This window comes from Magnolia sinica, chromosome 3 (genome assembly GCF_029962835.1).
Source record: "Magnolia sinica isolate HGM2019 chromosome 3, MsV1, whole genome shotgun sequence".
Classification (NCBI taxonomy): Eukaryota; Viridiplantae; Streptophyta; class Magnoliopsida; order Magnoliales; family Magnoliaceae; genus Magnolia; species Magnolia sinica.
In genome coordinates, this window is record NC_080575.1 from 68990479 (window position 1) to 69014835 (window position 24357).

The 24357-nt window shown below is 35.9% G+C and overlaps 1 protein-coding gene across 1 annotated transcript; it reads right to left on the reverse strand.

The window, feature by feature from the left end:
• Window positions 1–990: 990 nt before the first annotated feature.
• LOC131238921 (uncharacterized) lies at window positions 991–23491 on the reverse strand. Its single transcript, XM_058236505.1, has 5 exons — window positions 23222–23491; window positions 21917–22000; window positions 21697–21832; window positions 1268–1448; window positions 991–1007 (listed from the first exon to the last, which is right to left on the reverse strand). Exons 2-5 carry the CDS (start codon window positions 21997–21999, stop codon window positions 991–993), a joined length of 417 nt encoding a protein of 138 aa, XP_058092488.1. The 5' UTR covers window position 22000; window positions 23222–23491.
• Between the last annotated feature and the right edge of the window lie 866 nt (window positions 23492–24357).

Sequence of the window (24357 nt, forward strand, 5' to 3'; positions counted from 1 at the left end):
AACTTTTACCTACGAAATGATTCGTAATTAAAAAATGTGAATGAACCTTTTACCTGCGAAAAAATTCGTAAGTAAAAATGTAGATGAAACTTTTACCTACGAAAATTCACATTTTTTTTTTTGTAAAAATTCCTGTTACACACTTGTTACAATATATTTCATTATATTCATATTCTCATTTTTCCAAACAAACACAAACTACATCCATCCAAACAAAAATCATATCCATACATACACAAATAGTTTTATCTACATTACATTCATCCACGCACAAATACATATAAGTTTAACATTCGTATATAAAATAAATCATAAATAAAATACGACAAATCACAAGATGAAGGCGGAGGTAGTGGGGCATCAGATGAAGGCGGAGGTGGTGGGGCATCGATGGGTAAGCGTGCAGCAAGAACCTGTAATATCTCTTGCATCCGTCGCTCATGCTCCACCCGCATATCCTCCATCCTCCTCTCTTGCTCCTCCCTCTGTCTCTCCTGCTCCTCCTTCTGCCTCTCATGCTCCTCCCTTTGCCTCACCAGTTGGTCTTTGATCTCGTCGACGGCGCCCCGTAGATGTTAAACCTCTTTCTCTGCGATATCAGCTCGGTGTATGACGCTCTCGCCAGCAACGGATCGGCTGGATGCAACTCTAACAGGTGACATGAGCTTGGCACCATGGCCAAGCCCATGCACATATCCAGAACGGGTGCTAAACACCTCGCTCAGGATCTCTGGCTCACTCCGCTGAGTACCATCGGGAGTGGGCTGACTGCGTATGGCATCCATTGCCGCCTGCAATGAAACCATGAATTTTCATAACAAATAACATTATTATAATTCAGTGCAATTAAATTTTACAATGTAACAATTTTTACCCAATTCTCGCTGGCTGTAAGATGTACCCAAGATCCCGTCGCCTGCTGACAATGAGTCTCTCTGTAGAAGTCTACTGGTCCGGGCTCTTGTCCAGTGACAGAATCTCGCTGCACAATCAAAATGACAATAGAGCTAATATAAATGCATGGAAAAATATATCAACTTAATAATAACCAGTAACTTCTTACCATGTTGCGACGAAGTTGTACAAATGACTTTGAACCAGATATATGGTTCACTTCTAACTTTTCCCTGTTCGCAGAATTTATTTTGCTCCTTTTCTGAACACATTATTCATAATACATTATTATTAATTACGAATTTAATTGTTATCTTAAGATATCGTAAATATGTAAATATTACCTGAAACGACTCAGACGAAAATCTCTCACAGAGTATCCGCCAATCGTCAATGGTCACGTGCGGCAGTGCGGTCAGTACGGCCTCCTCGAGGCTCCTGCACCACTTGTACCGCTGGTGTAAATCACTGCGGTACTCTTTAAATCGCTCCTTGATCATGTCGTCGACGGCATGGGAAATGTACAGAACACTCAAATCCAAGAAAAATTTATCCTGTAATTTTGTAAATAATGGATTAAGGTAATAAACTTATTAAGAAAATAACTTAACCATAAATGAACTTTTACAAAACAAAATTTAATTTACTAAATTTTACCGTAAGGCGTTGACGGATGTGCTGCCACACATCATCTGTCACGTCTACCCAACGGGGGGTGGTGGTAGGGATCAGAGATCGACATAAGACACCGACCTCCGATGTAAACAACCTGGCATTGTCCCCAATAGGTCTAAGGCAGTCTTGTGGAAACTCTACTGTCACCCTACCCACACGTGTAAGTATCTGTAAAACTAACCCACGTGTGGGTCCACGTCCTCGTCAGCTGGTCGACGATGCTGTCACAAAAGAAATATGTAAGTCTACTGTATCAACAGAAGTCTTTAAAAGAAATATATGTCTAGACTTACATGCAATACTCGGTGTATGAACGATTGAGGGATCAGACGCCTGCGATGCAACATGTGACGGCGATGCTATCTCCGATGCATCACGGGTGGAAGGAGTAGATCCAATGCCCGAACGACGTCTCCCACCTGGTGCCATCACTGGATATGTGCGATGTACGAACTTATAAATTTATACAATGTCAGTACAAGTGGAATATACTAAAACATTATACAAGTAGTGTCGATGGTAGAATGCATTTGTGCTTATGCTTAGAGAGATGATTAAAATATGATTAGATCATTATACTATAATGCACGCAGAATATAATAAAATTATAAATATTAATCTATAACCTTTGAAAATTCCATTACATATTGTCATTCTATATTAAATACACATATTTCGTTGTAATACGAAACAACTCTGAGGTAAACTATCCGAAGTACTCCTTGGTAATTTATTGTACGCTGCAGAATTATATGTCAAGCTGTGTGAAGCACTAGACATTGTTACAGCCAACATGTCAGTCACAATAGGAGAAATTTGGTCTCTCGGGACTCCATTCAGATGCGCAAGTGACATAACTGCATCTTCCATACGAAGTTTTCCATGGTTATAATCCTTTGTCAGCTCCGAAATTTCTCTGAGATTGTTTAATTTGTCATCTGAGTCAGCGTCGATATATTCCTCCCTACACTCATCGACTAGACTAGGTATCTCTTTGGCCCTATCAAAAGAAGATAGGGCCGAAAAGTCCATCTGCAACAGTTGATGAAGTATGCTGTGTGCTTCCGCTACGCTTCGGTTTAAGGAAGACATGGTCAGAAATTGACTCAACTGCAAATGTGGATTATAAACAAGTTAATTAAATGAATAAATCATGACTTGTTATTTTCACGTATACATGTAATACACAAATTATTCGAATTGAAAAATGACAAGTAAATTATGTGTACATTTAATAATTGTCGTCTGTATCACTATCGCTTAGGATTATTTCTTCATCACCGTCACTATCGCTGATCAGTATTTCCTCTTCATCGTCTGCAACGTCGTCATCAATGAAACCACTATCATCTCTAACAATGTCATGTATTATTGAGGCATCAACATGATCAGGTGGCACATCGTCTCTGTCTAATTGCACCACATCAATATTAATATTTGAATCGGTCCATATATTCCCAGATGACACGTCTTCTTGATATGCTTGTTCAACCCTAGACATTTCATTTCTCCCATCCTCGTTATCTTTAACTTCTGGTACGAGAACGTCAAATACGTTCCTGAGCTTTATTTTCTATACCACGTGCCAAGAACCACCTAACTTGGTATCAGCGAGGTAAAATACTGGTTCAGCTTGGCTGGCGAGGACAAATGGGTCATCCTTAAACCACTTCCGAGATAAATTTACACTCGTAAAGTAGTTGTCAGTCGGTATTCTCAACTTCTTATTTTCAGGGTAATTAGTAAATCACCTAAATAGAGTGGAGAGGGGTTTCCTTTTATAATCATATATTGGGTTAACCTAAATGTGATTTAGATATCCAACCCACTCATTATGTGTGTCCCACTTGGATGAGGGATCAGACCAAGTTTCAGCCGCATCCAAAACTCACGTGGGCCCCACCAAGTTCTTTTATATTTTTTAGGATGTCTTCACATGGTTTTAGATGGCATCACCCACCTAAGTTTCGTAAACGGATGATTTTTTACATATCTCATAACCTAAGGGGGACACATTAAATTCATAGTGTTGATGTTCGACACACATTATGATGGGGCCCACAAAACTTACATCAACACTTAGGTTCTCATGAGGTCAATAAAGTTGGTCACAATTTTGACCAAAATATTTGCCCCATTTTACCTGTCTGGTCCATTCACTCTATTTTTCTGATCACTACTCAATTTCACTAGTTATTCGTCCCGATCAGGTTACATATGAAAAAGATATTGGGCATATAAGATTGATCAACAATTTTAATGAAATTTGATTTAAACATTTGAAGTTATTTACTCTTCAATCTGGACTGATTAGATTGTCCAAAAATGGTTGAAGGTACAATTAGTAGATGTGCCTAATAATTTAGTAATTTTTTTTTCACACATAAATTTTAATTTCCATTTAAAAATAACATTCTTTTATAAAATGTATATTTTTGAAAACATTTTAACAGAATAACATTTTTATTATAAATTATTTCAAAAAAAATTTAAATAGAAATTCTGAATTTTTATTTTCAAAATTTCAAAATATTTTCTCAATAATTTCAAAATGCCAATTTTCTTTTCTTCAAAAGCATCATTTTATTTTCAAAAATTTTCTCAAACATTGTTAAAATTTTAAACTTCTCAATATTCTTTTTCATATGATATTACAAATCATTTAAATATTACTTTTTAATTATATAAACAAAAAAATTTACTTCTCAATATTCTTTTTCATATATAAAAACTATATATATGAGTAATGCTCACACACAACTAGTTGGACAAATCAAATTGGTCCAACTAGCTGTGTATTTAATAGCAAAAAATTACTTTCTATCCCAAGTAATATACCACATGTGAGATCCGTAATATCAAGTTTTACATAAGTATGATAGAAATTATCTGTCAAAGATCCGGCCAGTCCATTAAATAAGGCCTATTAATTATATTTTATCTATTAAAATTTAATAAACGATCATCATCAATGAAGCCACAAATACAAGTTAAATATGTACGGCTAAAATGAATTTCTAATAGCTCCATTTTTTTTTGTAAATAGATATCATACCATTAATCATTATAAATAATAATTTATGTCCTTCACATGTTTAAAAGAAATCCTACCTAATTAATGGACTAGATTTCATATACATTTACTGCATGCATAAATATATTACATGTGTGCAGCTTCCTAATTCATCCCATTTTCTCTTGAAATCCATTGCCTATTTTGGATATCAACTAATGTTAATAAATGCTCTCATGCGGAGAGAAGCTGCTTGAGGTTACTTCGCAAAAAGAGTACCCAGCTTGGGTGGGCCTCACTGTGGTGTTAAAGTGAAATCCACCCCAACCATCAAGTGAGTCACCCTCTGTTTGACCCAGGGCAAAAAAACCTGCCCATTTTATTTTAGTTGGGCCACATTTATTGGAAAATTTTTATCGAAAAATCTGACCCTCTACACTATTCCCTAAATGTGACCCACTTGAATCACATTTGAGTTAAGTTTTTAGCCTTTAAGCCAATCTTTTGGTTTCGCATCTAATGAGTGTAATGGATTTTACATAAACATTATAGTGGGCCCAGTAAAAATGGAGGGTGGACGTCTCTCCCAACTATTTTCCTTTGTGTGCCTTAAATTAATAACGTATCATCTTGATGTTTTGGCTACTATCCTATCATTGAATTACACATCTAATGGTCGGATTTGATTACACATAATGGTTAGATTTGATCTCACATAGACATCAACGTATGTGAAAAGGCCAAGCTATATGTCCTAGAGGGGAGGGGTGAATAGGACAATGCCAAATAAAACTTAAAATAGCGGAATTAAAAAGAATATGATAGCCAAAGTAAATCACAATGCAGTAAATTAAAATAACCTTAAAATTCAGATCTTAAGAGGTTGATACAAACGTTGTTCTAAGGACAACCTTACACTAAAAACCAGAATTTATGGTAGGACAACCTTATTTCTAGAAAAATCTTTGTATCAAATCTCAAATCGAAGAGGAATACAAAAATAAATACAAACTGAATTGAAATAAATTATAATAAAAAATGTATTGTTCTAGGGACAGCCATACACCATAAAAATGGCAGGGCAACCTTGCTGGAACAACTTTCAAATGAAATTAAAAATCAAGCTGATAAAGGAATAGCTGAAAATAAATTCTAAACTATTACAAGATTCTCACAATGCTTGAATTAAATGATTATAACATTCACCACCATACATACATCCCACAAAAGAATAATTAAAGATTAGAAGTATAAATCATTCAACCACAACACAAGGGTTTATAGTGGTTCGCCTGTGTGTTCACCAACTGTTAAACAACAGCCACACAAAATGCTACTCCACTCCTAATATCCTCACACAGGGGATATTAGCGTTCACTAACAAATAGGTTTTCCCAGGTTCACCCAAAACCTTTACAATTGTGTCTTTGTCTGTGGGCTTACACAATTAAAAAAACCCCACTTCTGAGTTTTCCTGGCTCTCCTCAGATAACCAATACAACAAGATTTTTCTAGCAAATCTTGAAAGAAACCAAAACAAAAAGGAATTTATAATTAAATGTAAAATACCTAATTATCTCCTTCGTTGTAGCAGCCCGGTAGAACCAAATCAAAGTAGATGATTGAATGTCCAAGTTCAATGTCCAGTACTCGATTACAATGGTTCTAATTCTAATAGATTTTAAATTAAACCAAATAGGGCTTGCCTTAATTGATTTTGATTCCAAAGAAAGGGAATAACAATTCCTCTTATCAAATCAGATTGGAATAGCAGAAACAAAATCAATTAAATAAAGCTAAGGAAAGAGAATATTAAATAATCACACTTAGCTTAGATGGAGCACAGAATTATCTCTCAGAAGTTCGACGAAGATTGGCTTGAATGGATTAATTAATTCGATGATTTCTTCTGAGATTCGTGCACTATTTATAAGTGAGAAGATCGCGTCTTCGACTGGTCTAGGGAGCTCTTCGACTAGTCGAAGCAATAACAGATATTTGAAAAATCCGGCGGGATTTGCTTTGACCGTTCTACGACTGGTCGAAGGTCTCCTACGACTGGTCGTAGGTCACCTACGACTGGTCATAGGTTTCCTTCGACTGGTCGAAGAAACTATAAACCATCGCTGGATTTCGAGTTGAAGATGTTCGACTGGTCATAGATGCAGTCGACACTGTTCCTACGACTGGTCGAACAGATTCCTGGACTAGTCGAAGCCTAACAGATTTCATCCGAAATTTGTAACAAACTCACGACTGATCGAGGAATTTCTTAGACTGGTCGAAGCAACTCTAGGACTAGTCGAAGAAGGCCTAGGACTAGTCGAAGAATAGGCCAATCTCATGTAAAATAAACATTCGGTTTATTTATCCGAAATGACCTACTTCTAAGGTCACCCTATGGTCAGTCAAACCTCAACCATGAAGTAAAGGACATTGAAACATTCGGAACTAGTGACCTTGAAGAATGAGCCTTGAAGTTTTGATGTAGATCAATCTTGAAATCTTGATGTAGCTCAATCTTGAAAGGGTCTTGAGTTCTTTACCAACTGCCTTGTACTCTTCAGCTTGAGTCTTGTCTTGTGAGCTTAGCTTGTTCATGAATGTTGATCCTTGAGAGAGCTTCACTTATGCAAGTTATATATAACATAACAGTGATTTTGGCACCACAAATTTGACAATAGACAGGGATATAAACTATAGCACTTACAATCTCCCCCTTTGTCAAATTAGTGACAAAACACATAACCAAGATAAACAAAAGTAAAACAACTGGTTAATATCTGCAAATCAATATTCAACCAGTTTCAACCAGTTTCAACATTCAACCATTTTCAACATTTAACCATTTTCATTCAACAAGATGAAACATATACTCAAGATCAAACATATACTCCCCCTGACTCCCCCTGAGTAACATAACCAATGCTACTCCTCTCACAATCACATTAAGAACAAACCATTCTCCCCCTTTTTGTCACAATATGACAAAGGAGAACTAAATAAAGGAATATATGAGAGTAAACATGAGGAGGTAAGCATAAAACATGAGTATAGCAAAAGAGTGATAGCATCACATAGAATAAATATCCAGCATAAAACATAAATAGAATCCAACTCTAAATCAGCCAAGTGCTAAGTTATATAGTTATTACAGACCAGAAGTCTCATAAAAACTACTCAGAACCAGAACCAGATGATGGAGCAGGAATAGAGGGATCAAGTTGGTGCATGCCTTTGTTCAAGCGCCTAAGATATTTGCGCATGTACTTGAATTGTAAATCATGAGCAACAGACATGTTTTCCAACTTTACATTTATATTCTCAACTTTACCCTCTAATGCACTCAGACGTGCATCAACATCAGATGGTACAAAATCTGGATCATTTGCTGAGTCAGAATCCAGTTCCTCAAAAATGTCATCCATATTAATGTCATCACCAGCTTCTTCATGACCACCACCACCACCACCTTGTTCAGGAAGCAGATCCAACTTCATCTTATTGATATTAGTATTGTTGAAGATCAGATGATGGATTGGTGCCTCATCAACAGGCATATCGACTAACATATGTGTAGCCAATACAGTCATAAAATAGGCAAAAGGAATGTCACTATGACCAGGATGGAGTCTAAACTGAAGAATGAAATGACAGATTAAGGATGGTAAAAAAATCTGAGTACCATTGGAAATAGCATGGATAACACGAACCATAAACGAAGTCAAGTCAGATTTATTACCTGAACGAGGATACAGATTAGACACAAAGATTCTGTGGAGAATTCTGTATTTGGGTAACAAATACCTTGCGGGGAGCGCATTCCCTTTTTGAGTCCATTGAACATCCATGTTGCACAAGTCTCTAGTGAGCATGCATTTTTCAGACATTGAGGGTTTATCAGTTAAGTTATGAATAGGAATACCCTCATCATTCATAGGAATGTCCATAAGGGCTGAAATTAAATGACGATCAACGTCAAAAGGCCCTTCTCTAGTAGATATTTTAAAAATTAAATCATCCTGTGAAAAAGCACTAATACATGTAAACATGGATTAGGCAATGAACCGGTATGCAGGCCCACCCCAATGCAATAAGTTAACCCAACCTACAGCTTCAAGATAGGAAGGAAGTCAAAAGGTGCAATATGATTAACATCAACAGGATGTTCAACAATAACATTACGAGATCTAATGTCCCTAACATATGATGGATCATCATTGGGAACGAGAAGATGACGTTTAGAGATAGCGGTCGATCTAGAGGAAGAAGAAGGACCACGTGAAGTAGTTTTTCTACCTCTAGAAGCCATTTGCAACAAGGATTTCAAGAAAATAGGAAGTTGCAAAGGATTGAGAAGTGGGTTTAATCAAAACAGATTTTTTAAAATCCAAACCCCAAATCTCAATGATTTTCAAAATAGAAAGCTTCAAGAGAGAAAAGGAAACAATCTAGACACAAATCTGCAAGAAAAAGTGATTTGGAATACTAACCTTGAAGAACTTGAAGGATGGGTTCGACAAGTCGAAGCTCGGCTCCAAGGAAATCCCCAATTTAAGTGAAACCCGTGTTCTACGACTGGTCGTGGGTATCTACGACCGGTCGTAGGACGACTGGTCGTGTATACTCACGACTGGTCGAAGAAACCCCAAAAATTCAAATTTCTTGCAAATTCTACAAAAATTGGAATTCAATCTAGAAAATACATACACTATAATACAAGAAGGCATAAATTATCAATTTAAAATGCACATGCCAAGATCAAATTTCATCTTTTTGAACCTGCTTTTATCGAGAGGTTTTGTGAAAATGTCAGCTCGTTGATCTTCAGTAGGAATATATTCTAGAGATATAACTTTTTCTTCTACTAATTCCCTTATATAATGAAATCTAATGTCAATGTGCTTAGTACGAGAATGCTGAATAGGATTTTTTGAAATATTTATCGCACTGGAATTATCACAATGTAATAACATAGAATCCTGTTTAATTCCATAATCACTTAGCATTCGTTGCATCCAAACAAGCTGTGTACATGCATTACCGGCTGCGATATACTCAGCTTCAGCTATTGAAAGTGATATAGAATTTTGTTTCTTACTAAACCAGGAAACTAGACAATTTCCAATAAAAAAACAACCACCACTGGTTGATTTTCTATCATCTAGATTACCAGCCCAGTCAGCATCCGAGTACCCAGCTAATTGGACATTGGTTTCATGAGGATACCAGAGACCAAGATTTACAGTACTTGCGACATATCTAATAATTCGCTTGACAACAATCAAGTGAGATTCTTTTGGATCAGATTGATATCTTGCGCAAATACCAACACTTAGAGAAATATCAGGTCTACTAGCAGTTAAATATAACAAACTACCAATCATACTCCGATAAAGTTTTGAGTCAACATTTTTACCATTAGAGTCTTTTGATAGTTTCAGGGTAGTACTCATAGGAGTATCGAAATTTTTACCATTCTCAAATCCAAATCTCTTGATTAGATTCAAGGCATACTTAGATTGAGAAATGAATATTCCTTCAGGTTGTTGCTTTACTTGCAATCCAAGGAAATAAGTCAATTCCCCAACCATGCTCATTTCGAATTGTGATTTCATTAAATCTGCAAACTCAGTAGTCAAGTCAGTACAAGTTGATCCATAAATGATATCATCAACATAAATCTGCACCATTAAGATATGATCATTATGTTTCTTAACAAACAGAGTTTTATCAACAGATCCCATTTGAAAATTATGACTTAAAAGAAATTTCGTTAGTTTCTCATACCATGCCCTAGGTGCTTGTTTTAATCCATAAAGTGCCTTTTTAAGCCGATATACATGATCAGTATTTTTGGAATCTTCAAAACCCATTGGCTTTTCAACATAGACTTCTTCATGTAAATCGCCATTTAAAAAAGTACTTTTCACATCCATCTGATAGATCTTTATCTTTTTAAAACATGCAATGGATATAAATAGTCTGATAGATTCAAGACGTGCTACTGGTGCAAAGGTTTCATCAAAATCAATCCCTTCAATTTGAGTATAACCTTGTACCACCAGTCTAGCCTTGTTTCTAATTATATTTCCACATTCGTCAGACTTATTTTTGAAAATCCTTTTTGTTCCAATGATGTGTTTATTTTTAGGTCTTGGTACGAGATACCAAACATCATTTCTTACGAATTGGTTGAGTTCATCTTGCATCGCAACAATCCAGTTCTCATCAGCCAGAGCTTCTTTTACGTTAGATGGTTCAATTTGGGATGTAAAACATACATAATTACATATATCCTCAAGTTGTCTACGGGTGCAAACACCGGTGAGAGGGTTTCCAAGAATTTGTGTGGTTGGATGATCTTTAACAGTCCTCAACTCAGAATCAGTCTGATTCGATGAAGTATCGGGTTTATCAATGATTAATACTTCATCATTATCTGAATTAGAAATTGGTGTGTTTAAGTGATCATCAATGACAACATTAATGGATTCTTGAATCACACCAGTCCTTTTGTTTAGAACCCTATAAGCTCGACTGTTTAAAGAATATCCTAAAAAAATACCTTCATCACTCTTCGTATCGAATTTTTCCAAATTTTCACGATCACGTAAAATATAGCACTTGCTGCCAAAAACTCGAAAGTATTTAACAGTAGGCTTTTTATTGAACCACAATTCGTAAGCCGTTTTATTATTATCTTTGCTTGTGTATACTCGGTTAATAATATAGCAAGCTGTGTTGACTGCTTCAACCCAAAGATTTTTAGAGAGCTTCATGCTATTCAACATGACGTTAGCCATTTCTTGAAGTACCCTATTCTTTCTTTCTATAATTCCATTTTGTTGTGGAGTTTTGGGAGCAGAGAATTCATGTAATATTCCTTGGTCGGTACAGAACTTCTCAAAATTGATATTCTCAAATTCAGATCCATGATCACTACGAATTTTACTGATTTGAGAAGATTTTTCAGTTTGAATCCTTGTGAGAACTTTTCTCACTTCTTCAAGGGTTTCAGATTTATCCCTTAAGAAGACTACCCAAGTGAATCTGGTAAAGTCATCAACTATTACCAGGATATACTTTTTACCACCACGACTTTCCGTTCTGGTAGGTCCTATCAGATCCATGTGGAGAAGTTCGAGTGGTCTTGATGTGGTATTTGAATTCACCTTTTTGTGTGAGTTCTTTGTTTGTTTGCCTATCTGGCACTCACCACATATTTTATCTAATTTCTGAAGTTTGGGTAAACCTCTTACAAGTTCTCGTTTGCTCAATCGATATAAATTTCGATAATGTACATGTCTAAGACGTTTGTGCCATAAATCAGTCTCGTCTGTATGGACCATGTAACAAGTTTGATTAGATGAGCTGGATTCACTAATAATATAGCAATTTTCAGACGTTCTACGTCCAGTTAATATTACAGAACCCTTATTGTTTAGTATTTCACAGCTTTGATTAGAAAACCGAACATTATGGTTGTTATCACATATTTGTGATATACTAAGCAAGTTATGTTTTAAGCCTTCAATGTATAAAACATTTTTAAACACAGGAAGATTAAAAAGTTGAACCGTACCTTGGCCTATAATCTTGCAATTGCTACCATCACCAAATGTGACTGAACCATCAGTCATATCTTTCAGATCCGTGAATAAAGCTTTGTCACCTGTCATATGCCTGGAGCATCCACTGTCTAGGTACCACTTTAAATGACTTGTTGCTTTGAAAGCAGTGTGAGCAACCAAGCAGGTAACTTTAGGAACCCATTTCATAACTGTTTTGGGTTTAGGAACATAGTTGGTCTTCTTTTGTGTATATTTGTTGGAATGACCTATAGAGTTAGATTTTAAGAGCTCCTTGAGTAAATCAACTATCTTTTCAGCTAGTGGATTTCGTTTCTGATTAAAGTTGACATGGCTGCTTCTAGGTTTTTGAAAAGTTTTTGAATTTCTAGAAAAATTTTGATAAGTACTTTTCCCTTTTGAGTTTGAGGACTCTCCTTTAACAAACATAGGAGGAGTATACTTTTGTTTATGAGGTAAATTTTTATCATAGCCCAACCCGGATCGATCACCACATTTTCTTGATCCGGATAAAAGTTTCTCTAACTCTGGATCACCTTGGGCATATTTCCATGTGTCCTTTAGACTTAGAAGAGAAGATACTTCAGTTTTAAGTTTCTCAATTTCAAATTTTAAATCAATAATTAGGGAGTTTTTGAATTCCAAATCGCATTTTGATTTTTCAAAACAATCTGAAATTTGTGATTTTTCTAAGACAAGTGATTCAAAACAATTTTTGAGTTTAGAACACTTTTCTTTTTGAAGTTTAAGTTTGACAGCAATTTTACAACTTTCCTTATATAGGGCATTGTAAGCATCTTGAAGATCATCTTCATTTTCACATTCACTATTCAGATTTTCTTCACTTGTAGAGTCATTATCTGAAAATGTGAATTTGGCTAGAGTCATAAGAGCTTTAACCTCATTGCCCGACTCAGTTTCAGAATCTTCTGATTCAGAAGAACCTTCAGAATCAGATGATTCATCCCATGTAGCCAACATACCCTTCTTCTTGGGTTTGTCCCTTTTAGGACATTTATTTGCTAAGTGCCCATAATCTTGACAGTTGTAACATTGACTATCTTTCAAAGATTTTTGAAATTTGGGTCTAAACTTCTTTTTATCATTTGATTTTTGAAAATCAACCCTTTTCTTGCTTTTGAAAATCTTGTAAAATTTCTTAGCTAAAAGAGCCATATCATCTTCTGAATCGGTTCTTCTGAATTACATTTAGAAGATTTTAATGCGATAGATTTACCTTTAGGAGCTTTAAAGTTTAACTCGTAAGTTTGTAGTGAACCAACTAGTTCTTCTACCCTCATATTATCCGTATCACGAAGTTCCTGGATCGCGGTTACTTTAGAATTGAACCGTTCAGGAAGTGAGCGTAATATTTTTGCACACACTTTACTTTTTGGGATTTTATCGCCAAGACCCCACATTGAGTTTACAATGTCATTCAATCTAGTGTAAAAGTCCATAAACATTTCATTTTCCTCCATATGAATTTCTTCAAATCTGGTTGTGAGGAGTTGGACTTTAGATTTTTTGACAATTGTAGTACCCTCGTGTGTCATTTCTAATATATCCCAAGCTTGCTTTGCAGTATCACAGGAAATGATTCTTTTGAACTCATCTGGTGATAGTGCGCAAGTAATTGCATTTAGTGCTTTAGCATTTGCACTACTCTCACTTTTCTAAAGAGTGGTCCATTGGTAATATGGTGTGACTTTCATTGATTTTGAACCGTCAACCCCAGTAACTTCCATGATAGGAGGATTCCATTCACAGAATTATCTCTCAGAAGTTTGACTATTACAACATTCTCACGGCTTTCCAATAGGCATAGTTGGAGCCATCAAAGGGTGGAGGCCTTGTGACTGAAAGGCTATCAAAATTTGACATCTTAAATAGCTTAAATCGTTAGCTCAGGAATTAAATCCAAGAATAAAAAAGAGCTATTAGGCTTTGATACCACTTGAAAAGGCCAAGTTATATGTCCTAGAGGGGAGGGGTGAATAGGACAATGCCAAATAAAACTTAAAATAGCGAAATTAAAAAGAATATGATAGCCAAAGTAAATCACAATGCAGTAAATTAAAATAACCTCAAAATTCAGATCTTGAGAGGTTGATACAAACGTTGTTTTAAGGACAACCTTACACCAAAAACCAGAGTTTATGGTAGGACAACCTTATTTCTAGAAAGATCTTTGTATCAAATCTCAAATCGAAGAGGAATACAAAAATAAATACAAACTGAATTGAAATAAATTATAATAAAAAATGTATTGTTCTAGGGACAGCCATACACCATAAAAATGACAGGGCAACCTTGCTGGAACAACTTTCAAATGAAATTGAAAATCAAGCTGATAAAGGAATAGCTGAAAATAAATTCTAAACTATTACAAGATTCTCACAATGCTTGAATTAAATGATTACAACATTCACCACCATACATACATCCCATAAAAGAATAATTAAAGATTAGAAGTATAAATCATTTAACCACAACACAAGGGTTTATAGTGGTTCGCCTGTGTGTTCACCAACTGTTAAACAACAGCCACACAAAATGCTACTCCACTCCTAATATCCTCACACAGGGGATATTAGTGTTCACTAACAAATAGGTTTTCCCAGGTTCACCCAAAGCCTTTACAATTGTGTCTTTGTCTGTGGGCTTACACAATTAAAAAAACCCCACTTCTGAGTTTTCCTGGCTCTCCTCAGATAACCAATACAACAAGATTTTTCTGGCAAATCTTGAAAGAAACTAAAACAAAAAGGAATTTACAATTAAATGTAAAATACCTGATTATCTCCTTCGTTGTAGCAGCCCGGTAGAACCAAATCAAAGTAGATGATTGAATGTCCAAGTTCAATGTCCAGTACTCGATTACAATGGTTCTAATTCTAATAGATTTTAAATTAAACCAAATAGGGCTTGCCTTAATTGATTTTGATTCCAAAGAAAGGGAATAACAATTCCTCTTATCAAATTAGATTGGAATAGCAGAAACAAATTCAATTAAATAAAGCTAAGGAAAGAGAATATTAAATAAGCACACTTAGCTTAGATGGAGCACAGAATTATCTCTCAGAAGTTCGACGAAGATTGGCTTGAATAGATTAATTAATTCGATGATTTCTTCTGAGATTCGTGCACTATTTATAAGTGAGAAGATCGCGTCTTCGACTAGTCTAGGGAGCTCTTCGACTAGTCGAAGCAATAACAGATATTTAAAAAATCCGGTGGGATTTGCTTTGACCGTTCTACGACTGGTCGAAGGTCTCCTACGACTGGTCGTAGGTCACCTACGACTGGTCGTAGGTTTCCTTCGACTGGTCGAAGAAACTATAAACCATCGCTGAATTTCGAGTCGAAGATGTTCGACTGGTCGTAGATGCAGTCGACACTGTTCCTACGACTGGTCGAACAGATTCCTGGACTAGTCGAAGCCTAACAGATTTCATCCGAAATTTGTAACAAACTCACGACTGATCGAGGAATTTCTTAGACTGGTCGAAGCAACTCTAGGACTAGTCGAAGAAGGCCTAGGACTAGTCGAAGAACAGGCCAATCTCATGTAAAATAAACATTCGGTTTATGTATCCGAAATGACCTACTTCTAAGGTCACCCTATGGTCAGTCAAACCTCAACCATGAAGTAAAGGACATTGAAACATTCGGAACTAGTGACCTTGAAGAATGAGCCTTGAAGTCTTGATGTAGATCAATCTTGAAATCTTGATGTAGCTCAATCTTGAAAGGGTCTTGAGTTCTTTACCAACTGCCTTGTACTCTTCAGCTTGAGTCTTGTCTTGTGAGCTTAGCTTGTTCATGAATGTTGATCCTTGAGAGAGCTTCACTTATGCAAGTTATATATAACATAACAGTGATTTTAGCACCACAAATTTGACAATAGACAAGGATATAAACTATAACACTTACAGTATGGCCCCATAAAATATCACTGCTGGCGTCCCTCCTGCACCGGTTCCCAGAAAATAGTCAAGTTCCAAGGAAAGATCAATATCTTGTGTAGCAAACCACACAGCATGGCGTCTATAGATGGTAAAGATATGTCTGCCTCACCATGGTGTATTTGTTTTATCCACACCGTCCATCCATTTTCTGATATTACTTGAAGGCATGGCCCCAAAACCGAGGCTGATCCAAAGCTCAAGTGAACCCCACCAAAAGAAACAGTGGGAACAATGATGCTCGGTGTTGACATCTTCCTAGGGCCCACCATGATGTTTATTTTCCATCCAGCCCATTCATAAAGTCATATAGACCTGGATGAAGAAGGGAAAATACAAATATCAGCTTGATCCAAAACTTTTGTGAAACCCAAGAAGTTTTTGAAGGTAGGCCTTCAATCTCCACTTTTTCTTGTGGTGTGGTCCAATTAAACGTTGGATCTGCCTCATTTTTGGGATGATACCCTAAAATGATTTGAAAATATGTATGGACGGCGTGGATAAAATGTATAAATCATGTTGGGACTGATTTTAAGTCCCTTGATCTAACATTGGGTGATCCACTTGACGGTGGAAGTGGATTTCAAATTAATACCATAGCAGGCCCATCTGAATGACCAACCATTGTGACTTGAAATCACTCATCTCTGGTGGTATTCATCTATGTAATCGAGTGGTGCCGCAGTGCGGGCAACCACCCTCCTATTTTTACAAGCCCACTATGATGTATAAGTAAGATTCACTCCAATAATTGCATGCGTAATCCCATTATGGGTCTAGAGTCTAAAAAAAAATAAAAATAAAAATAAAATCATGCTAACCTTTGATTGAATTCAGCCACCGCAATGGAAACATTGGGAGAGACGTACACCCTTGATTTATACTATGCTCAACATAACAAGCATGTGAAATCCACTCCAACTATTAAGATGACAAACTAAAAATCTATGCCTAATGTCCAAAAATTAGGGGCATACGTGATTCAAGTGGGCCAAACCAATGAAAATAGTTTGGAGAGAGTTTTCCTTATACATTATTTTCAATCATGTGGTCGATTTGAACCATAGATGATACTGATTTTTTAACCCATGGTTCGAACACGGGGTGACTCACCTGATGGTTAGGGTGGATTTCAATTTAACACTAAAGTGGGGCCACCACCGGTGGCTACTTTTCCTCTTAGAAATAACTTTTCTTAGTATTAAATAGCATTAATTGGTCCTTGAATTCATCAACTAGTTGGACAAAAATGCAATGTCCAACTGGTTGTGTGTGAGCATTTCTATATATATATATAATAAAAACAAAGGATTATTATCGACGGCTTCTGTTTGTCGGTAAAAACATTAGTGACGGTTATCTGTCATCGGGAAAAATTTTAATATTTATTTTTACCTACGAAATTAATTGTCGGTAAAAACACTTTTTGATAAAAGTTTGTTTTCAGTCGTGGCAGGAAATTTTGGTAGGTGGTGGGAACCTTTTCCCGACAGTTTTAGTTCGTCAGCAAAACTGATATGTTTTGGCGGGAACCTTTTCCCGACGGTTTTAGTTCGTCGGCAAAACTGTCATACTTTCGCTGAAGGCGGGAATATTTGATCTCAGGCGGGAACCTTTTCCTGACGGTTTTAGTTCGTCGGAAAAACTAACATGCTTTGGTAGGAACCTTTTTCCGACGGTTTTAGTTCATCGGCAAAACGTTCATGCTTTCAGCCACTAGTTTATGGGATTTATGCCGACGGTTGATGTCCGTCGGGAAAAATAATTTTACCGATGACTACGTTCGTTGGTATTTACATCCAGATTTTGTCCGACGCTTCAAGTCCGTCGGGAAAACACTATTACCGACGACAAGTGATTTTTGTCGGTCAGAAAATTGTATCAGATTTTTGCCGACGGTTGATGTCCGTCGGTAAAAACACATTTGCCAACGAAACTCTATTTCATCGGTACTAACATTGTACCAGATTTTTACCGACGTGTCATGTCCGTCGGGAAAAACACTTACCGACGAAGATTCATTTAGTCGGTAATTAGTTCATACCAGATTTTTGCCGACGGTTTATGTCCGTCGGGAATAGCACTTTTACCTACGAAAATGGAATTTCGTTGGTAAAAGAAAATTTGTCGATTTTTTTTTCAAAAAATAAAAATAACCATTACCAATGAAAATTTACGTTGGTAAAAGTTTACTTTTTCCTACGAAATTACAATTTTCATCGGTAAAAGTAGACTTTTCCCTACGAAATTAGGATTTCGTAGGTAGAAGTAGACTTTTCCTTACGAAATTAGGATTTCTTAGGTAAAAGTCCTTTTTACCTACGAAAAATAAAATCGTAGGTAAAAGTTTCGTCGGTAAAAATCCTATTTCTTGTAGTGAACAAAATAGTGTACATGCTATTAGTGCGCTGATTTGTTCACTGTATTTACCAATCATGTGAGTCATTGTGTCATGTAGTTGGTTGAGCCTTTGAAAAGTGAATATGGAAAGCACAAGCGGAGATAGAGTATAAAGAAGTAAAAAATAGGTAAAACAGGTACCTTGGTAACCATAACCACTATAAGAAATCCCACTTTTAGCGACAAAAATTTTCGTCGCTAAAAGCCAAAATTTCATAGCTAAAGAGTTTTAGTAACGAAAATTTTCGTCGCTAAATTCGTCGATAAAAGACCGACACAAAAGAGTTTTATCAGGGAAAAATTCGAATCGTCGCCAAAGGCGAGTTTTTAGCGATGAAAATTTTCATCACTAAAAAAATTGTACAGGACTTTTAGTAGCGAAAATTAAAAATAATTGCTCCACTTTTAGCGATGAAAATGTTCGTTGCTAAAAAACTTCACAAGACTTTTAGCAGCGAAAATTTTCGCTGCTAAAAATATTCGTTCCACTTTTAGCAACGAAAATATTCGCTGCTAAAAAATACTCTTTCAACTTTTAGCGACGAAAATTTTTGTTACTAAAAATAATTACAAAAATTTTAGCAAAAAAATTGTTCGTCGCTAAAACAAGTTGTTAGACTTCTAACAACGAAAGTTTTGTTGGTGAAAATATTTACAAAACTTTTACCTACGAAAGTTTTCGTAGGTAAAAGTCTCTTTAAAAAAAAAAATTTCCAGCACAAAATTGCTAGAATATTTTTCTTGATATACACCTGTTACAATATATATATATATATGTATATTTCATCATATTCTTCCTAATATACACCTGTTATATAATATATTTCATCATATTCACATTTACATCCTTATAAACCCAAACTAGCCATCCAAACATAAAAGTACATTCATCCAAATGCAAACCATCTTATCCACATCACATTCATTCATGCATAAATACATATAAGTTTAATATCATAAATAAAAATACAAAAAATCATAATGATGAAGGCGGAGGTGGTGGTGGTGGGGCATCGGTGGGTAAGCGTGTAGCGAGAGCCTGAAATAACTTATCCTGGTAATCCTTGAACCGCTCCTTGATCATGTCGTCGACGACATGGGAGATGTGTGGAACACTCAAATCCAAGTCAAATTTATCCTGCAGTTTCGTAAATAATAGATTAAGGCAATAAACTTATGAAGAAAATAACTTAACCATAAATGAATTTTTATAAAATAAATTAGGATTTATAAGTATAGGTTTAGGTTAAGGTTAAGGTTTAGGTTAAGGTTAAGGTTAAGGTTTAGGTTTAGGTTATAGGTTATAGGTAATAGGTTAGAGCTTTAGGGAATTGAGAATAGGTTAAGGTTTAGGTTTAGGAAATTGGGTTGGGGTTCGAGATAGGGTTTAGGTTTTGGTTTTCATGTTTAGGTTTAGGTTTAGGTTAGGGAGTTGAGATTAGGATTAGGTGTAGGTTTAGGTTTAGGGATTTGAGAATACATTTAGGTTTTATGTTTAGGTTTAGGTTTTAGGATTAGGTTTAGGTTATAGGTTTGGGTTTAGGTTTAGGTTATAAGTGTAGGTTATAGGTTTAGGTTTAGGTTAGGTTATAGGTTAAGGTTTAGGAAATTGAGTTTAGGTTATAGGTTTAGGTTATAAGTATCGGTTTAGGAATTAAGAATAGGTTAAGGTTTAGGCTTAGGAAATCAGATTTGGGTTTGGGATCGGGTTTATATTTGGGTTTTCAAGTTTTAGGATTAGGTTAAGGAGTTGAGATTAGGATTAGGTGTAGGTTTAGGTTATAGGTTTAGGTTAAGGTTATAGGTTTAGGTTATAGGTTTAGGTTTAGGTTAAGGTTATAGGTTTAGGTTTTAGGTTTAGGTTTAGGGATTTGAGAATACATTTACATTTTAGGTTTAGGTTTAGGTTTTACATTTAGGTTAAGGTTACAGGTTTAGGTTATAAGTGTTGGTTATAGGTTTAGGTTTAGGTTAGGTTATAGGTTAAGGTTTAGGTTTTGGAAATCGGGTTCGGGTTCGGGATCGGGTTTAGGTTTGGGTTTTCAAGTTTATGTTTAAGTTTAGGTTTGGGTCTACCGTGAAGGTTTATGTTTATGTTAATTATAGGTTAAGGTTTAGGGAATTGAGTTTAGGTTACAGGTTATAGGTTTAGGTTATAGGTTATAGGTTATAGGTTAAGCTTTAGGCTATAGGTTAAGGTTTAGGTTTAGGTTATAGGTTTAGGTTTAGGGAATTGAGAATGGGATTTGAGATCGGGTTTCTGTTTGGGTTTTAGGTTTAGGTTTAGGTTATAGGTTATAAGTGTAGGTTTAGGTTTAGGTTTTAGGTTTAGGTTATAGGTTATTGGTTTAGGTTTAGGTTAAGGTTAAGGTTAAGGCTTATGTTATAGGTTTTGGGATTTGAGAATAGGTTTAGGTTAGGGTGTAGGTTAAGGTTTAGGGAATTGAGTTTAGGTTATAGTTATAGGTTTTGGTATTTGAGAATAGTTTAGGTTATAAGTATAGGTTTAGGTTAGGTTTTAGGTGAAGGTTTAGGGAATTGAGTTTAGGTTATAGGTTTAGGTTATAGGTTATAGGTTATAGGTTTAGGTTAAGGTTTAGGTTTAGGTTATAGGTTTTAGGATTTGAGAATAAGTTTAGGTTATAAGTATAGGTTTAGGTTAGGTTGTAGGTTAGAGTTTAGGGAATTGAGTTTAGGATATAGGTTTAGGTTATGGGTTATAGGTTTAGGTTGTAGTTATAGGTTTTGGGATTTGAGAATAGGTTTAGGTTATAGGTTAAAGGTGTGGTCCCTACAAATACAGATATATACAAGGCTTGTCCAAATGGCCAGGCCACTCCAATGTTATCCATAGCGGTTCCCACCTTCCAGGGACCCCCGCTTAACATCCAGATAGCTCCGACGCACATCTGAGTTTACTCCATCAATTTCAAGCAAATACAGATATAAACAGGGCTTGTCCAAATGGCCAGGCCACTCCAATGCTATCCATAGTAAATTGACAGCTTCATCATGGTCATAATAGATGTTCCCACCTTTCAGGGACCCCCGCTCAACATCCGGATAGCTCCGACGCATATCCGGGTCTGCTCATTTAAATAAAATGGATTATTAAGATCATTTAAATAAAATCAGGTCCAATCAATAATCTGACCTGGAGGATTCTGTTAGCATTATTGACGGCACTTCGAACCTTATTTAAATCCAGGTTGCAATCTGTGGCCACTGATGCTATTTGTCTTTCTGTGAAGTTGACAACAATTTCTGCATCAAACCCAGCGAAAGTAGCCCTAAGGATAAAGAACATTTCTTTCCATGAATTCATTATCTCTCTCTCTTTTAATTTTTTAACTTTCCATTACAATAATAACTACCTGAAATCATGGCGTTTTCTCAAGATAAAAGTCCAATCCATCCCAACTTGTGCACCTGTTAGGACAAGCAATTCAAACAACATCCTGCGACACATTTAAATGCCTAATCAGTCTCACTCCAGTCTTATATATTGAATGCCTAATGTACATTCTCTTGAATTGGTAAAAATCATACCCGAATTGAGTGTAATGAATCAAAGAATGAAAAAATTCGACATGTAACTACATATAAGAAAGATAAAGGATATGCATATCTGGAGTGCTGTTATTCTCACATTACTGTGAGAGAGTAGGGTTTCATCATATATATTGATCAACCTATGGAATTTTGATCCTTTTAAAGAAGCTTATTGTTAACTTAGTAGTAAAGTTTGGTTTATTGTGAAACAAAACCAATTGCAACCCCACTAGAAGGGCTCAAAAGCTAAGGATGATAGATAGCTACTGATGGATGCAAGCCCACTCTCTCCCTCGATTTCCCCACTCTCACCTCTCCGTCTCTCTCTCTTGAAGCAAAAAAGAAGGAAAAAAAATCTCTTTTATGTTTTTTCAATCCATCTTCCATTTTCTTCTTAACAAGAAAATTCATATTTACTAATATTCTCATTTTTCTATTTTTCAAAAGAATGAGTTCGGACTCCGAAAGCGTCCGCTCCAGCACTCGTACTTTCAGCCCAAACCCTAACTAAGGACTCCAAAATTACCAAGTACTCATATACATTCATTGCAAGCATTTTTTGTCTATGTGCATGACGACCATACTGTTGAGATCAATCCTCTTATTTTCATTTACAGAAACTAGTGGATGACAAATTATGTGTAACATACAAAGATGGTTCAGCCACTTGTGTGATTAGGGAAGGTTCAAAAGGACATACATATTTGAAAGTTGGTCAAATCATAAACAGACGTATTATGGACGGAGACATTTTTTTCATTAATAGGTTACCTAGTACTCATAAAAATTCATTGCAAGCATTTTCTGTCTATGTGCATGACGACCATACTGTTAAGATCAATCCTCTTATCTTCATTTACAGAAGCTAGTGGATGACAAATTATGTGTAACATACAGAGCTGGTTCAGCCACTTATGCAATTAGGGAAGGTTCAAAAGGGCTAGATTTCCACATCAAGCATCAGTTGCATACATATGATACAGAAGGACAAAAGTATCACCTTCAGCATGACTGTCAAACAAGTTTCCTCACCAAAAATTCAGATCACAAACCATCATGGCATGTGTCCAATTTTTGTGGAAGCACAAAGTAAATGATTGATACACATTGTGCACAAGATGACCAACCTCGTATACAAATGTCATCTCCGTCCTCATACATTGTGCACAAGATGACCAACCTTGCATACAAAGGTCATTTTCTCAGCTTAATCCAGGGATGCTGGAGACAACTGAGAAAGATCTCCAAAGAACCTCATGAGCCTCCCCACACCTCAGATTGCATATGGTCATGGTTCAAATGTAAAATGGTAACACAAAAACAAAAAATTAACATCACTATCATACATGGAATTTGACAAAAATGAACTAGGCTCATGTATCATACTTTTAAGGAAAATGTGTACCTCCCTTGTTATGTCAATAGCATGAGAAGTACCTGAAGTCAAGGATCCATGTACCTGATCAGAGTTCAGAGAAGTTATTAAGAATAGAAACATGACCAAATGACAATAAGCCAGCTTATAAAAATAAATGGTAAAGATTTTTAAACCAAATTATCATTATGGTTTCAAGGTGGGTCCATTTATCTCCCCAATGTTGAGTCATCTCAAAAGCAAAGGATTAGCAAAAAGCCAAAAACCAAACAATAGTATTGCAAAGGACCAGTGCAGCCAAGTTACAGTGAAGACATCACATAGAGAAATGGAGAAATTACAACGATTGCTTTATATCGGGAGGCAAAGAGCACTAAGTACAATGCAGCTGAAGTCTTCACATATTGGTATATAGCAAAGTGTAGAAATTTGCACATGAAGACACCCTTAACATGCAACAACTAATAGATAGGGCTAAAATGTTTAGATCTTATGGCCTTATGACAATGATAGCCAAGAATAGAATGCAAAGTTTAAGTTACATGAACCTTCACATTATTGCAAGACTTAATTAGTCCCTTTCATTCCCACTCAACTGCACACATGGTTTATGGATGGTTCATTCCCACTCAACTGTACACATGTTTTTATGGATGGTGAATCCAGAACTATACATCTGATGAGTCATAATGCATGTGGTTGTCCAATGCTACAGTACACGAGGATTGAGTTCATGTTCTGATGGGTTCCTTACGTGTTTGACAAGAAAAAAAAACCTGGCTTAAAATGGTGTTACCTGATACTGAGCTATAACCTTTTCCTGAGAATCTACATACATATGAACCTGCAAAAATCAAGCAACAAGAAACATCTTAATGTGGACATAGA

Bases quoted from the DNA above. Each gene is read 5' to 3' on its own strand.
- LOC131238921 (XM_058236505.1), bottom strand. From the start codon at position 21,999: ATGTTGTTTGAATTGCTTGTCCTAACAGGTGCACAAGTTGGGATGGAT. The intron at 21,833-21,916 runs GTAGTTATTATT...CTTTATCCTTAG, and splicing joins AGAAAACGCCATGATTTCAG to GGCTACTTTCGCTGGGTTTG. The intron at 1,449-21,696 runs GTCAGATTATTG...ACAAAATTACAG, and splicing joins ATGCTAACAGAATCCTCCAG to GATAAATTTTTCTTGGATTT.